The sequence below is a fragment of the Coenobita brevimanus genome, chromosome 101, assembly GCF_032717465.1.
Source record: "Coenobita brevimanus isolate Jiangsu-jjx chromosome 101, ASM3271746v2, whole genome shotgun sequence".
Lineage (NCBI taxonomy): Eukaryota > Metazoa > Arthropoda > Malacostraca > Decapoda > Coenobitidae > Coenobita > Coenobita brevimanus.
This window is the reverse complement of record NC_137054.1, coordinates 27,393,118-27,407,796: the sequence shown is the minus strand read 5'-3', so window position 1 is coordinate 27,407,796 and position 14,679 is coordinate 27,393,118. Positions and strand designations below refer to the sequence as shown.

The following is a 14,679-nucleotide window of genomic DNA, read 5'->3' as shown; positions in this document are numbered from 1 at the left end:
GCCTCTCTGTTATCATACTGTGTTCTTCAAGATGTTTTGCTCAAACTTGTTATCAGCTTCACTAGTACCGTATCTTACAGCACTGGTCAGGAATACTGGTCAGTAATTGAGTGGATTCTGTTTACACCCTTTCTTGAATAAGGGAAGAATATTCACTTCCTTCCAAATATCGGGTAGTTTACCTTGACCTAAGGATTCCTTGAATATTAAATACAGTGGTCTACCACACAGTCACGTAGCACCCGACCTGAAATTTCGTTAGGACCATTTGATTTTCCTTTGTCTAATTTACTTACGTCTTCCTGTACTTCTTTTTCTGATATTTGTAAATCTGATAATCCGTGTGGGCATGCATGGTTCATATCATCACTTTCAAAATCACTTTCTTTTGTAAAAACTCAATGGAAGTTTTTATTTAGTGCTTGACAAATATCCTTCCTTGGTTACAGATAATCCCATCATCCTTAATGGACTGTATTTTACCTTTAACGTTGGCTTTGCTTTGGATGTAGCTGTAAAAAAAGCTTAGGTTTATCTATCTCTCTGTCTATCTATTGCCAGATGCCATAGTCCCATACAGGGTGGCCACAAAAAAAATCCCCTCCACGTTGCCCTGTCCCCCTCTATTTAACTTTCAGCAATCGTTTACTGAGTGAAGCTAAGTTTTATTTTGATTTTTTCTTCCATTGCATTGTTATTATTATTTTTTTTCCCAGTGAATAAGTTTATGGTGTATTTCTACAATTCATGGTAAGCTAGACAGTAAAAGAGCAAGTAGATTTTCTATTCATTTTACACTAGTAAAGGAAGATATTATACAGAAAGTGAATCTCCCTAGAATATCAATATTTCAATGATAGAGTAAATTATTAATTTGTAATAAGATCCCTTAGCCAGCTGAATTTTCTTTTTCTTTTTTCAATTTGTGGTATTTTGAAAATATTGCTGCAAATTGCCATCTGTACTGAAGATCTGCCAGGAGTGTACTGGTTGTTTTGCTTCTCAGTATTTTTCGGATTACTTTTCGACACCAGTATGCAAACTAAGTATCATAAGGAGAAATCTAGAAACTGGTTTAGCTGAATCACAGAGAAATCACATGGAACTCAAGGCAGAGTTGAGATACTGAAAGAGTTCGTAGCAGCAAACGTAGGAGTCAGCAACAACACTCAAGAGGGAAGATGCATACAAACTGTACCCATACTAGCCTCCGCCCACCAAGCAGTTGCAAATTATAGTGTTTCTTCCTCACCCAGCGATTCTGTACTTCCCTAGCCAAGTGAAGTCCCCTTTACTAAGATAAGTAATGGCACAAAACCAGTAAAAGGTATGAGGAGATACTTCCACATAACTACCTACAATCGTTACCAGTTCTTTGCTGAAGTGGTTAATGAGACTGAAGAAACAAGTCTTATTGGGGATTCCATTGTACGCGGTCAACTGGAGGAATTTTGTGGATGTGCCCCCAGCAGCAGAAAGAGGTACTGTTTTCCAGGAGGTGGACCATGTGATATAACAGAAGCCTGTGATGAGGATACAAAAGATGCAAATGATAAAACTCTTTACGTATTCAAACTGGTACAAATGATTTGAAGCACAACATATTGGAGGAACTGCTAGCAAAATATCATGAGATGATCAAGCAATTTAAAGCTATGTCCACTAATGTAATAATATCCGGCGTACTCCCAAGGATCAAGGAAGAGAATACTTTTTATGATAATGTCTTCAGAACAAATAACCATCTCAGATCTGTCTCCTCCCTTTCCTTGGGGGAAGCAGCCTAGGTATATAGATAGATAGATAGATCTGTCTCCACATATGAAAGAGTTGACTTTGTCAATCTGTGGGACCAGTTCTATGAGCAACATTCTCATTTCCAGAAAGATGGTCTCCATTTGAACTCAGTAGGGCGGCACAGCTAGGTAGACTTTTACATGAGAAAGTTGCTCTCTTCAAATAAAAAATGCAGAGTGTCCGGGAGCAGTAAATTCAACATAAATACCTGTAAAGTCAGTTCATCAACTGTTTGGGACAGAATTAGGGTCTGCTCTGTTAATGCATACACTGTAGTCTACGCAACAAGTTTGAGAATTTAGAATCTCATATTTACCTAGAAAATTATGACACTGTTGGCATCACAGAGTCGTGGATTAACACATTTGACCGTGACTTTTTAGTGGCATACTTAACAGCAGGGTACTGTCATGGCCAAGTTACGGAAACAGTCTCATATGTGAAAGAAGACTACCATGATTCCAGAGTTGCACTATTACTACTACTCACATAGTTGGAAATGACCCATCATTCATTTGTACACTGGGGCTAGGAAAATTTAAATTGGAGAATATAATTTATTCACAAAATTATAACTTAATCCTAACTTAATCCTAAGCATAAGAAAGTAAACTACAAGAGAAGTAACCTTAGGAACACTGCTTCACATTACTGGTGACATAACAACCTTACTGAGAACAGACCATCAAGAGGGTGGTGACTGAGAAGCAGGTAGCATGTCCGCAGGTGTTTCTATGCGAACACCTGCTGTAGATCAAGAGGGCAATTTGGGCAGAGTTTAGAGCTTCCTCAGTATGGAGGAGTTTCCATCCTCATCCTTCATAGGCTCACAAGTGTCACAGCGGGGAGGAAAGTCGCGAGTCGAGGGCACACTTCACGTGAAGAGCTGCTATATCTTTTCCATACCAGTGCTGCTGATCAACTGCCCAAACCCCAGCTCACAGTCACCACCTCACTTCCCTTGATTCGTACAATGGAGAAATTGAAGCAGTATCATACAATTCATACCAAGTAATCACACTCCGAAAATTATAAAATACAAAATAAGTATACATAAACATACTACATTTGAAAGTTCCACAATAACGTATAATTTACTTCCGTGCTCCGAACAGCCTCATTACCAGTGAACTACAACTAACCTAAGTTTTAATGAAACAAACCAGAGAAACTAAATTATACCCTTTCAGAACAAAGATCCAATAATGAACCCTTATAGTCATGAATCATTCTGACATTACCCCCTGAACAAAAGAACTTGTACCCAAGTTCTAACAACTTAATAATTACGTTCTAGAAAATTATATCACACATCGTGGCCAGCTAAATTCCAGTTAATTTTAACATTATACTTCTCCAGAATTACATCTTCATCAATACCAAGTACATGCAAGCCCAAACAACCTGAGCCAACATATGTCACAGAATCTGAACGAATTCCCAAACTTGAACAGCATGTGTTATATCCTTCATCCAAACGACTAAGATAATCTGCCCCTACATTTTCAGCTCCTTTAATGTACTCTGCACTGTACTCAAATTGCTGCATGTATAATGCCCACCGCATAATCCTTGCATTGGAATTCTTAGCAGTCTTGAGGTAATGAAGAGGCAGATGATCTGTCTGAACAACAAACCTTCGTCCATACAAAAACTGGCGAAACTTTCTTACACCCTCAATGATTGCTAATAACTCTCTTTCAACAACACTGTAGTTCCTCTCCGCTTGTCCCAGCTTCCTGCTATGGTAGGATATAGGCCACCGTTCATTTCCATGGGACTGCATCAGCACAGCACCAATACCCACACCTGACGCGTCTGTTCTTAAAACAAAGTCTTTAGATAAATCTGGCAAATGGAGAATAGGCTTATTAGTAATTTTGTTCTTTAGAGTATCAAATGCTCTTTGCTCTAAATCTGTCCACACTACCTTATTTGGACTGCTCTTCTTTGTTAGATTGGTTAATGGTTCTGCAATTGTAGAGTAGTTTGGTATGAATGCTCTGTAATAGCCTGTTAGTCCCAAGAACGAACGAACTTGTTTTTTAGTTCTGGGGGCAGAAGCTTCAACTATTTTCCCAACCTTATCTTTCTGGGGCTGGCATATCCCATTTCCTATTCTATGACCAAGGAAATCCACTTCAGCTTGACCCACTACACATTTGGATGGATTTACTACTAAGCCTGCTTCCTTAAGTCTGAAAAATACCTGATCCAGCAATTTCAAATGCTCATGAAAAGTAGAGGAATGTACCAAAATGTCATCAACAAATATTTCTATGCCAGACATACCTCCCAGCACACTCCTCATTGTCCTGTTAAACACTGCAGGTGAATTGCACAAGCCAAAAGGAAGGACTTTGAACTGATATAGACCCTTGGGAGTACTAAATGCAGTGTACTTCCTACTATCCACATGTAATGGAATCTGCCAGAATCCTTTAGAAAGATCTAGTTTTGAAAAATATCGGGACCCTGATAATTTTGAAAAGATATTGCCCTGGTCAAACATAGGCTCTGCATCAAACTGAGTTACACCATTCAGTTTCCTAAAGTCTCCACAGAGTCTCACTCCTTTATCCTTTTTACGTACAACCACTACAGGACTATTATAGGGAGCATTAGATTTTTCAATTATCCCTGCTTCTTCCATTGCATTAAGTTCTTTCTCTACCTCAGCTTGCAAACTATATGGTATAGCATAAGGCTTACTTCGAACAGGGGTTTTGTCAGTCAAAACAATTTCATGGGGAGGAACATTTGCTAGCTTTGGTGTACTAGAGAACACCTCTGAGTACATACTCAACAAATCACATATCTTACCTCTCTCTAATGGAGACAAAGTTACTGACAACTCTACATCTTTCCAAGACTTCTCAGTGGTTGGTATAGGTAGCAAAAGATTTTCAACCTCGTCAGAGTACTCAATAACTGTAGCAGCACTTACATCTGATTCGGCTACATCACAATCATCTGGATCGTAGTCTACTTCATATTTCTTCAGCATATTCACATGAAATCTTTTCTTCTTCCCCCTTATATCTATTACATAATTCAAAGCAGAAGGACACTCTACAATCTTATATGGACCTCTCCAGTTCATGAGTAATTTATTATGGTCAGTTGGTAAAAGCAGCAAAACTTGATCACCCACCTTGAAAGTTCTGTCACTAGCCCTACGATTATAGTAGCTCTTATCCAACTCCTGTGCCTTATCTAATTCTTCCCTTGCTAGCTTACATGTGTTTTCCAATCTCTCACCGAGATCTAGAACATAGCTGTAAGTACTAACAGTCTCTGGTGTGCTGACCGATCCATCCCAAATCTCTCTTAGTACATCCAAAGGACCCCTCACTGTTCTTCCATAAACTAACTCAAAAGGGGAGAATCTAGTACTCGACTGGGGTGCTTCTCTATATGCAAAGAGCAATGGTGCTATGTATCTTGGCCAATCCTTAGGTGCCTCATCACACATTCGTTTCAGCATTTTCTTAAGTGTACCGTTAAATCTTTCTACTAAGCCATTACACATGGGATGAAATGGAGTGGTTTTAAGAGATTTTATTGACAATAACCGTTCAACTTCCCTCATCATTGCTGAAGTAAATTGGCTCCCTCTGTCAGTCAAAACCTCCTTTGGAATACCAATTCTAGAATAGATCTCCATCAAAGCATCCGCCACTGTAGTAGTCTCTATATTAAGCAAGGCAACTGCTTCTGGATACCGAGTAGCAAAGTCTACGAGAGTGAGTATATACCTGTCTCCACTATCTGCCCTAGGTGTAATAGGCCCAACTATGTCTATACCCACCCTGGCAAATGGCTCGTCTATTACTGGCATAGACCTAAGCTTTCCTGGTTTTATGCTACCTTTATCCACGGTTCTCTGACACACATCACATGACCTACACCAGCGGCTGACATCAGCCACCATACCTGGCCAAAAGAAAGTTCCTTGAATCCTGTCCAGAGTCTTTTTGTACCCCATATGGCCACTCATGTTTCCCTCATGACCTAATTTGAACACTTTCTTACGATAGTTCTTTGGCACAATCAACTGTTGTTTTGTCACTCCTCTGACTGTCATCTCTCTGTATAATCTACCTCCTTTAAGAATAAAGGTTGACACTCTTCCTCTTGCCTGAAACACTTTCTTACTTTGAACATGACTTCTTATAGAGTTCAAAGTTCCATCATCCTCTTGATTTTTCACAAATTCTGATGTAGACACGAAAGTATCAACATTGCTCACCTTCAGGGGTTGTTTAACTTTACCGTCCTTGCGACTTTGTGCTCTAGTAACTGCAGCAACGAGTCCAGCGTCTGATGATCCACCAGCAGTACTCCTCGAAGTTCGTTCCAACTCTGTGGTGACTTTGTCCGTTGCTTCAGTGTCAGATCTTCCACTCGGGACTCTGTTCCTGGTTAGGTTCACGTCCTCTGCGTTGTCTTGTTCAGCCAAGCTTTGATCACTGGTAGACTGTATACTTGTGAGGGAATATGGATTGTCAGTTACACCACCAACAACTAAATCGTAAACTGGGGTCTTACACACAGCAGCATAAACTTTCCCTATTAACCAAGGTGTAGAAATTTCAACTTCTACCTCTGGCAACACTATCACTGCCCCATTCACCAATTTCAGTGAAACTGTTCTCCCAGTATAGTGTCTCAATGAAACTAGCTTCTCTGCTACAACACAAGTAGTTGACCCACTATCTAGCATTGCTGTAACAGCTTGCCCTTCTACCAAGCCATTGTTCAATATTAAGTTCTTATAACTTTGCCCATTCCCATTAAATTTGGTAGCTGAACCACTAACTGTCCTACTTTTAGCTTTCACAGATGCTTTTCCTGATGCAGCGGCACTGGTCTGTTTTGATTTATTAAAAGTACACTGAGCTTTTCTATGGTCTAGTTTACCACACTCCCAACATCCTTTACTACCAAACTTACTGTCACTCCCTGAGGTCTTTGTCTTGATCTGCGTTGTAGAGCGTTCTGAAGGTTTCTCTTGCCCTTCAGCCACGGGTTTGTTGACCTTGTTAATCTGGGAAGGGTGACCATGGGCATCAATCCAACGATCTGCCTCCTCCCCACAAACCTGCAAACTCTTAACTTCTTTCTCCTTTAAAAACATCATTAGAGCTGGAGGACACTGCCTTAAAAATTGCTCCCTTGCAAAGAGATCTGCTAAATTCTCAAAGGTCTGACTGGATCCATCCGCTTCCAACCACTTAACAAGATTCCTTTTGATTCGACAAGCTAGTTGCACTGCAGACTCGCCATCACGAAACTTTGTGTCGCGAAACCGTTTCCTACAACCCTCTGCTGTCACATCGTAACCTCTCAAAAGTGCGGACTTCAGCTCATCAAAATCTGCAATGATGTCGTCAGTGAACTGGTGATACATCTCGAGAGCTCGACCCGTTAGTAGAGATGCTAAGGCAGCTGGCCACACCGACCTCTCCCATCTTGCAGCTTGAGCTACCCTCTCAAAGCGAGCCACATAAGAATCTATATCATCTTTGGCCTCATCGAAAATTGGCAGCTTAGGGGATTAATTACGGTTGCAACTGGTCGAACGTTCTGACCAGCAGCAGCAGCACTAGCAGCAGCAGCAGCCCTCGAAGCTTCAATCTGTGCCTCTAATTCTAAAATCTTTAGCTTCCTCTCTTGAGCCCGCTCCTCTCTCTGCCGATTTTGCTCTATCACTCTCTCTTCTCTTACCCAGGTCATAAGCTTGTCACCCTCTAAGCCCATTTGTTTTCCCTCTTCAGTTAACCTCTTTATAGTGTCTGAACTCATGGTGAAAATCTAAAGATTATAAACTTCCCTGTATACTGCCAACCCGCGTGCACAACGAATTAATGGGTCCCTGTTCGGGCGCCAAATGTCATGGCCAAGTTACGGAAACAGTCTCATATGTGAAAGAAGACTACCATGATTCCAGAGTTGCACTATTACTACTACTCACATAGTTGGAAATGACCCATCATTCATTTGTACACTGGGGCTAGGAAAATGTAAATTGGAGAATATAATTTATTCACAAAATTATAACTTAATCCTAACTTAATCCTAAGCATAAGAAAGTAAACTACAAGAGAAGTAACCTTAGGAACACTGCTTCACATTACTGGTGACATAACAACCTTACTGAGAACAGACCATCAAGAGGGTGGTGACTGAGAAGCAGGTAGCATGTCCGCAGGTGTTTCTATGCGAACACCTGCTGTAGATCAAGAGGGCAATTTGGGCAGAGTTTAGAGCTTCCTCAGTATGGAGGAGTTTCCATCCTCATCCTTCATAGGCTCACAAGTGTCACAGCGGGGAGGAAAGTCGCGAGTCGAGGGCACACTTCACGTGAAGAGCTGCTATATCTTTTCCATACCAGTGCTGCTGATCAACTGCCCAAACCCCAGCTCACAGTCACCACCTCACTTCCCTTGATTCGTACAATGGAGAAATTGAAGCAGTATCATACAATTCATACCAAGTAATCACACTCCGAAAATTATAAAATACAAAATAAGTATACATAAACATACTACATTTGAAAGTTCCACAATAACGTATAATTTACTTCCGTGCTCCGAACAGCCTCATTACCAGTGAACTACAACTAACCTAAGTTTTAATGAAACAAACCAGAGAAACTAAATTATACCCTTTCAGAACAAAGATCCAATAATGAACCCTTATAGTCATGAATCATTCTGACAGGTACAATATTTTCAGCTGTGAGGAATCACACTAAGCTGGTGGCAGTGTTTTACTAACATGAAAATTAGTCTCCACCCCCTTGTGCTATCCAAACCCAGTATGACCAACATAGATGGTACTTATGTTCAAATGAGTATTAAATCACACAGAATAAATATGTTTCGTTTATCGTCCTCTAGCGTAGACAACTGACACAAATGAAAAACTTTATGATCAATTTGCAGAAATATTTTGTCAATAGCATAATTTTGGGTGACTTTAATCTACCAGTAACAAAGTGGGGTGAATCACTAACTGCACATTCAGGACAAGAGTATTATATGAAACATCAAGAAGGCGCCCTTTACCAACATGTAGAATACCCAATAAGAGGAAACAGTATCCTAGACATCATCTTAACACCAGATGATAACCCAGTAAACAATGTTGAAATTGGACCTAAGTTTAGTTCCAGCGATTATCGAATTATACAGTTTAATACTGCTGCTGAAAAAGTGAAAGAAACAGAGAGAAACGAAAATGCCCCAGACTATCGAAGGGCTGATTTCAACCAGCTCAGAGCGTTACTTACAACTACAGATTGGAATAAGATAACTGAATGTGATGACATAAAGAGAATGTGGGAAATTTTCACCAAAAAATTTAATGAAGTGGTAAAGTCATGTGTGCCACAATGTAACAAGCACCCAGCTGGTAATAGTAAACAAAGTGGTGGTCAAGGGAAATTAAAAGTGGCTTAATAGTAAAAAAACAGGCTTACCATAAATATAAAACTACACAAAATAATGATGATAAATTACAGTACAAAAATCTATGTTGCATATCGAAAAGACTTATCAGAGCAAGAGAGCACTGGAGATCCACATTGCTAATACATGCAAATCAAATACTAAAGAATTTTTCAGTTACATTAGAAAGAAAAAGGTTATGAGTACATCAACAGCCCCTATAGAAATGAACAATGACAAACACAGAAAATGAGGTTGAAATGATGAACATTCTTAATGATTATTTTGTATCTGTTTTTACAGTAGAAACCACCACCAAAAGCTTACTGTCATCTATAAACAAAGCAAACAGCACCGTCCTCAGTAACCATACTATCCATAATAGTGATATCCTTTCAGCCATAAATAGTATAAACATAAATAAAACCCCTGGCCCTGATAAAATATCACCTAGAATTCTGAAAGAAGCAAAAAATTCGTTGATGCTGCCACTCTCTGCCTTATTCATTAAATCGTTGAATACTGGGAAAGTCCCAAGCAAAAAAGAAATATGCAAATGTAACACCAATATTCAAAACAAGGAAATATGTATGTCACACCCAGGAAATTACAGACCAATCAGCTTCACATCAGTAGTGTACAGATTAATGGAAACAACCATAAGAGATAATATAGTTAATTATCTAGAAGAAAATAATATAATTATAGACTTCCAGCACAGATTCAGACATCGTTGTTCATGCTTAATTAACTTACTGGACTTCTTCCATGATGTTTACTAATCATATGAAGACTCAAGAGCAGTAGATATAATTTACCTCGACTTTCAAAAAGCACTTGACACTGTCCCTCACAAGCATCTCGTAAGTAAAATAAAAACCCTTGGAATAAAAGAAAATACAAAGAAATGGTTACAAGACTGGGTTTCAGACCAAGAACAGCGAGTTGTGATAAACGGAAATGAATTCAAATGGCGTAATGTGATTAGCAGTGTTCCCCAGCGCTCGGTACTGGGTCCGATACTTTTTAAAATCTACACGACATAGATGAGGTTCTAAATTGGAAAACATCCAAATTTGCAGACGATACTAAAATAACCAATAAAGTAACTTCAAAGTTACAGTGGCAGCAGTTACAAAATGACCATAATACTTTGGCAAGCTAGGCAGAAAAATGACAAATGAAATTCAACGCAAAATAATGCAGAGTACTTCATATTGGAAATAACAACGTCCACGCAAATTACATAATGAACAATATCCAGTTATCAAGTACGGACAATGAAAAGTCTTGGTGTGATAATATCAAATGACCTACAACCGAGTAAGCAGAGCACTGAGGTAGTTATATTTGCATATAAGCTGGTGGGTTTTATTGGAAGAACTTTTGAGTATAAATCGGAGAAAGTCATATTTTCCTTGCACAGCATGCTAGTGCACCTCCATCTCGAGTATTGTGCGCAGTTCTGGTCTCCATACTACAGAAAGGACATAGAAAAACTAGCGAAAAAACAGTGAATAATCACAAAAATTATACCACAGCTGAAAAATAATCCATATGAGGACCCCTTGAAGAACGTAAATTATTTATCCTAACAAAACATGGATTAGCCCTCCCGGGCACATTGACATGAATTGCATTCCATTTTTGTTTTTTCTGATAAACGCACATTCATGCGAATCACGCGAAAAAGCAGAAAAAAATTTGCCCAAAAATAAGTTCTCAGCTGATTTGCATCAAATTTTGACGCATTCTAGCATGCCAGTCTTGCCTCCAAAGTAAATACTTGACAACACTGACTGCTCTGATGAAACAATGCGCAGCAGAAAAACCTCAGTACCTCACGACCAGCTGGGCAGAAGAGTAGTGCTGCAGGCAGTCGTCTCTTTAAATCTGCCATTTTCCTCCTCCCACCCAAGGCAGAAGCCATTATTAAAATATTATGATTGTAAAGTGTTTTTGACTATACTGTGAAGTGATTGTGTTAATGGAACATAGATATATTGTTTGTCAAGCACTGGGGCCCGTTATCAGTTGTTAGGCTTAAAGGCAGGGGTCCGGTTTGTCATAGCGGGGTTTCCAGTCTGCTTCACCCTGCCTGTAAATGATGTGAGTATTTTACCTTTATTGTGAAGCCAGTACTTATGTTTGCGAAACATTTAGTGCCTGAATTTGTGAAATAACTCGCCTACCATGGCAGGCATTATGTACAACATAGAGATATGCTACAGTCGCTAAGGGAACAGGCGGTCATGTACGCCATAGAGTTGGGAAGGGAATAATAGAGGAGGTTGGGATGGAATCATGTGATAGTGTTTTACATTGCATATTCGTTTAGTGTGGAAAATATGTATAAAATAGTGCAGTGTGTGTTCGTCGAGAAACATTGTGTGCATTGATTTAGTGCAAACCTAGCACAACGATCGGGGACAACAAATACGCCACACAATCACAGACTTCAGTGAAAAAGTATTGTACCAATCTCAGACAGTGCCATATTGCATCTAGTTTACTGTGAAAGAGTGCTATATTGCTTATAGTTTAGTGTGAAACATACGTAAAAAACAGTGCAGTGAGTGTTCACTGAGAAATATTGCATGCATTGACTGACTTAGCACAAATGTAGCACAAGGATCAGAGACATGAAATACGCCACACAGCCACCTGTAGGCTATATACGTATGTCATGCAGCAAATGTTCATAGAGAAATCTATTGTGTGCATTGCATGTGCTAGGCAATTGTAGCGCAAGGAGGAGAGAACAAAATACAACACACACACACACACACTATGTAACTCCTCATCTTCAAACCCTTCAAGGTCCTGCCAGCATCTCAACACCTCTGGAGGAAGTGAGTTATCCATATTTTGTTGATTTGTATATTGACCTATTTCTATATTTCTATATTTTTTACACAAATAAGTATTGTTTTTATATATACACATATGATATGGAGAAAGTTCACCTTCATTATCAGTACCTAACAAAAGGACTAGTGGTCATGTCGAGTTTCTGAGAGCACAATCCAAAAGCTTATGATACTTTAAGTGTATATTTTGCGTAAAAAAAAAAAGAAAATAATAAAACCAAACAAGTGAAAATATGTAGGAGTGGGTGAGGCAAGGAAACAGAGTGTTTTTATCTCATTTGCAGGCGAGGAGGAATATTCTATGTTTGTCGTCCATTTACTTGAAAAGTATTGGACGTATAATAGATCAGTGAATTCTACGTATGTACAGGACATAATGTAATATCTCTGATGAAAAATCGTTGTTACTTAGGCGGGAATATAACTGTTATTGTGTGCATGACAAAAGTGCGGCACAGGCGTGGGTACCCAGCAGTTTTTTGCGATTTTCTTGGAAACTATGAGGTGCATGAACTGCGGTTACCATGAGAAAGCTCATGAAATTCTACATTCTACACAAGATCATGAAATAAAAACATAACCAGTGCGAGAAAACTTCTGCGGTAGAGCTCCCTGAATAAAAATCATTTTTTTTTAATGGCTTTTAGTTTTTTGTTATTTTCCCGAAAACTACAAATCGTATCACAACTGGACAAATCTCATTAGAAAGCTGATGAAATTCTCTATCAAAACTTTTAATAACATTTTTTTGTATGATGGAAAACATTTAAAGTAGGATGTTGGAAAGTGAGATTGATGTTCTGAAATGTTTATTCACCATGGCCTAATGTACTTTTCTTTCTTTTCTTTTTCTTTTTTCCTTTTTTTTGGCTTATCGGCTGGAACAAACATCGGTGAATAAGTTGATGTAAATTTCATGGCAATGTATAGATGTTTGGGTGGGGAAAATAAGACGAGAATACATGTGTTCAGCAGCGCATGGGGGGGGCAGGCATGGAGAGGGTGGAATAAACTCATACACTGGAAAACTTACTAAAACTTATCCGTGCGTGAGAGGGTTAAGAGGTGACCTTATTGAAGTTTTCACAATCATGAAGGGATATGACAACTTTAACATGAAATAATATTTTGAAATAGACCAGTCTAGTCAAACCAGGAGTAATGGCTGCAAAATTATTGGAAAGCGTTTCCAATCCCATGAAGCAAAATACTTCTTCAACAGAGTCGTAAATATCTGGAACAGATTATCCTCAGATACCATGAACAGTATCTCCGACTAAGACATTTAAAAACTAAGTAGACAAATATTTGCATGATAATCCTCAGCTAACTTTTTTTCTGCCCGAATAACTTACTTTACCAGCTATGTGTAAGTTCATTCCTCTTCTGTCTATAAGACACTCCGTAAACTTAACCGTAAATAGCATCGCATCACGTCATTACATATTTTTCATTCTATTGAATGCATGTAAAGTAATACAGTAATCCCTATAAGACCCGGATACCCAAGTCCTGGACACCCCAAGACCCGGACACTTTGGGCTCAGGTCCTCGGACACCAAAAATGGCCAAAAAAACGTTAAAAAATGCAAAAAAAAAAAAAAAAAAAAAAAAGACGTTTTCAATCTTACTTTGAATTTGCCGCGTGGTGACGAGCAGCTGTGTTTTGGCGCATAGTTCTCCTGATATCCGGTAGAGCGCCCCTGCATCCTTTCCACTTCCTGCCACCTACTGTCATGACTGCATGCTCGTCGCTAAAGCTGCCCACGTGCTTGCCTTTGTGGCTGTGCCCTACCTGCTGCAGGCCCTGCTGTTCCAAGAAGTGGAAACGAGCGGTTCTGACTCTCGAGAAGAAGAGGGAGATATTGGAGAAGGTGGACGCGGGATGGTCGACATCCCGCGTCCATCTTCTCCTTCAGCATGTAGAATTAGAATTAGATCTTATAGTCACAGTCTACTCTGTAACAAACAGCCTCGAAAGGACCATGAGGTCTGTTGCTGTTTACTTTCCTTTGTATTGCTTTGTATTCCTCCTCTTCCTCCTCCTCCTCCTTCTTTCTTTCTTCTTTTTCTTCTTCATTTCCTTTCCTCTCCCCACGTTCTTCTCTCCCCAAAACTCTCACTCCTCTTCCACTTCTCATAATCTTTTTCTCTTTTGTCACTCAGACTACCTCTTATTTTTCGCTCAGATTCTGTATATTTTTCCTACATTCCCTCTCCTGCCTCTCCGTGTTTCTTAACATTTCCTATTATCATCCATCTTCATTCTCTCTCTCTCTCTCTCTCTCTCTCTCTCTCTCTCTCTCTCTCTCTCTCTCTCTCTCTGCAGTCTTACTGAGTTTTTCCCTCTTACCTATTTTCACTTCATCCATCTCCCTTACACATATGCCTTCAACCTTTATCCTTTTCTGTTCACTCTTCCAGATTTTCGTTTCTTCCCACTTCCTCTGTCATCTGTATCTCTCACATCACTCTTTCGTCATTCCATCCTTCTTTGTCATTTCGTCCGTCCTCATCTTTACCACCTTTATTTATCCTCTTGTCTTTACTTTCAATAT

The 14,679-nt window shown here is 39.4% G+C and overlaps 1 protein-coding gene across 1 annotated transcript; it reads right to left on the bottom strand.

The window, feature by feature from the left end:
• Positions 1–3,103: 3,103 nt before the first annotated feature.
• LOC145414992 (uncharacterized) lies at positions 3,104–13,830 on the bottom strand. Its single transcript, XM_080284412.1, has 2 exons — positions 13,753–13,830; positions 3,104–7,348 (listed from the first exon to the last, which is right to left on the bottom strand). Exons 1-2 carry the CDS (start codon positions 13,828–13,830, stop codon positions 3,104–3,106), a joined length of 4,323 nt encoding a protein of 1,440 aa, XP_080140538.1.
• Between the last annotated feature and the right edge of the window lie 849 nt (positions 13,831–14,679).

Coding starts and splice junctions, on each gene's coding strand:
- LOC145414992 (XM_080284412.1), bottom strand. CDS start 13,830: ATGCAGGGGCGCTCTACCGGATATCAGGAGAACTATGCGCCAAAACAC. Junction 7,349..13,752: donor CACCACGCGGCAAATTCAAA/GTAAGATTGAAA, acceptor TAATCCCCTAAG/CTGCCAATTTTCGATGAGGC.